General features: G+C 37.3%; 1 protein-coding gene across 1 annotated transcript; it reads left to right on the forward strand.

Annotated features, from left to right (window-relative positions):
• Nucleotides 1–43: 43 nt before the first annotated feature.
• On the forward strand, nucleotides 44–1256 carry LOC107047280 (putative nuclease HARBI1; the record flags this gene model as incomplete). The annotated part of the gene is made up of 4 exons (XM_015270034.1): nucleotides 44–240; nucleotides 312–459; nucleotides 547–691; nucleotides 771–1256. Coding segments are annotated over 4 exons (906 nt in total), but the record flags the coding sequence as incomplete, so codon positions are not given.
• Nucleotides 1257–2859: the final 1603 nt, after the last annotated feature.

Below are 2859 nucleotides of genomic sequence, written 5' to 3' on the forward strand. Positions count from 1 at the left end.
TTTTTTTTTTATTACTAATAACTCATTGATTTGGTATTCTTAGGTGCTCACAGCATTAAGATTTTTTGCAACTGGAAGTTACCAATTAGATGTTGGATTGGGTCGATATTCAGCTGTTAGTCAGCCCTCAGTGAGTAGATCCATTCATACAGTCATCGACGTTTTCAATCGAAATGAAATATTTGCGGAATATGTCAGATTCTACAGAAATATTGAAGAAGTTCGGGCATCTCGTGATAGGTGAATACCAGTCTCATTTAATATTGTGGTTGCTGTTGTTTTTCTATACTCCATGATTTGATTACTTGTAGGTTCTGGCGTCGATTCCAGTTTCCCAATGCAATCGGTTGCATTGATGGGACCCACGTGGCAATTGTCCCTCCCAAAATTAATGACCCAGTTCATCCTGAGAATGTGTACGTAAACCGCAAAGGGTATCACTCATTGAACGTGCAATTGGTAAGTCAAGTGATAGGCAAAAAAAGTTTATGAAACAGACTTGGAGTTTATGGTTCTCTAACGATTGCATTATCCCTCGCACGATAGATATGTGATGCTGAATTCAAAATTCTCAACGTCAATGCCAGATATCCCGGGAGTGCCAACGATTGTGCTATTTGGAATGACAGCAATATTCAACCGTTGATGCGAAGATTGCATAATTATCGCAATGAACGATTCTACTTGCTCGGTAACATCTGCTGTATTTGCATTCTCTCTTACACTTGAGATATTTAATTTAACGAATTTAATGGTTGAATAATTTGTAGGAGATGCAGGGTACCCCTTACGTCCATGGCTCATGACACCATTCAGGGATCCATTGGACAATTCACCTGAAGCCGCTTTCAATCGTGTCTTTTGTCGAGCAAGATCAATTATTGAACGTGTCAATGGAATTCTCAAGATGAGATGGCGTTGTCTCTTGAAACACCGGGTTCTTCATTACGACCCAACAACTGCAGCCAAAATTACCAACACTTGCGTGGTTCTCCACAATATGGCTATCATGGATGGCCTCAGATTCCCAGCAGGAGAAGACGACCCATATGTAGGCAACGAGGATTACGGCATGATGGACGATGAAGTACTTGATGAGATGAATATGCTTAGAAGACGTGTTAATCCCGAATTAGCAGCTGGTCGAAGTCTTCGAGATCGCATTGTTCGACGATGGTTTACGTGAGAATAGAAGCGAAAATTTTCAGTGTAAAAAACGTCCAAAGAGAGCCACGTGGACTTTTGAAGAAGAGAGAATATGGGAACAGAATAAATGAAAATATTCACGCAAAAATAATATGTATTTTTTTAAACCAATGAAAACAAATGTGCATATAATGCTTATCATATAGTAAGAATTTAGTGCGCTATCACACGTACCTACAGATATATTTGCACTTGTTTACTTCATTTCTTTTGGCTTCCAATAGTCAAATCCTTCTCATAGTACTAATGGTAGAAGAGCGTGGGACAAAATTTACTTTTTTTGTCGATTCAAATTCCCAATAGCTCTCTTCATCCACAGAGATATTGGGAATTTGAGTCTATAAAAATAGTCCATTTTGACCCACCTCCCCCTACTTCTTGTATAATTTTTCATCTGTTAAGAATAAACACAGCCTCTTTAGAGCACGTCGTAATTTTTCCTCGCACTCCTATGGCGTTTTTTATTTTATAACGTTGTACTTGCCAGTTAATAATTATTTAACTTATAATTATTTGAACTTTCAAAGTTTTACATATCACTTTTCTATAATCTAGGAACAAATGAGTAGTGGAGTGGAGACCTGTCAATCGCCAATTTTTGATACATAATTGAATATGGAATTTCATCGATCATTTAAGGAGAAAATAGTAATACAAATTTTACTCACCAAAAATAAATGACTTTTTGCTATTATCGTAACTTATTTGGTATCGAGAGAATTATGAAAAATGTCGAGCTGACTTCTTGATAATTTATTTATCGAATACACACTCGGGTGTTTAATAATGTTAAGTCACCTTTTTTGATGATAATTCATGCACCAATTAACCATTTTTCTTCGTCGATTATGCTGTATATGCTTGTTTGAATGTTTAACTAAAAAATTGAGAATTGAAAAGTCGTTGAAATTATTTTATGACAGGTCACCACTGGACTAGTAAACAAAAACGATGAGTATTGCAAAAAAAGAGTGTGATGAAAAATCACCATGGGTGATACACGAGCTTGTTGGCAATATTGCGTAGAACTCTTGACTGCATAGCATTGGCTCGAGAATTTTTGGCAGTGTGGTATAACTTTTGGTGATAGTATTTCTTCTTCAACTCCAATTCCTCATTAGATAGAGCGATGATGTTCTCCGAATTACGGAGCGCAGAATTTTGACGATGGACTGCCATTGACCTCTTGCCATTGGAAAATGCTGAAAAAAAAGAATATTATGATTTGCTACAATCATAGTTGCTAAAAAAATAAACTGCTTACCTGAAGTTTCGTTTTTGAAATTAAGAGCGTAAGGATTAAATAGAGAGCCTGGCGGGCGATTCTGCTCTTCACCTGCTGCAGTTGTCTCACTCTCTGATTTAATGGATGGAGTCTCTGTACTTGACACTTGCAGTTCTTTCTTTGGCTCAACTTTTGCCATTGGAGCATCAGTCAGTACCATTGAGCCCTCAGTCTTTGGAATCGAAACAATTGCGATTGGTGTAAAGTCATCAGTTTCATACTTCTCAATAGTCCCACCCTCGTGCTCCTTCAAATCTCCAGATTGCTCAAGATCAAGAAAAAAGTCCTCTGTCAACTTCTTTCTATCAATTAATGGCAGTTGTCTATCCTTGTCCTCATCTTCACCCGTCAAAATATTGAGTTCTTTA

This window comes from Diachasma alloeum, unplaced genomic scaffold (genome assembly GCF_001412515.2).
Source record: "Diachasma alloeum isolate Michigan unplaced genomic scaffold, Dall2.0 Dall_scaffold_36791, whole genome shotgun sequence".
In the NCBI taxonomy this organism is placed as follows: Eukaryota; Metazoa; Arthropoda; class Insecta; order Hymenoptera; family Braconidae; genus Diachasma; species Diachasma alloeum.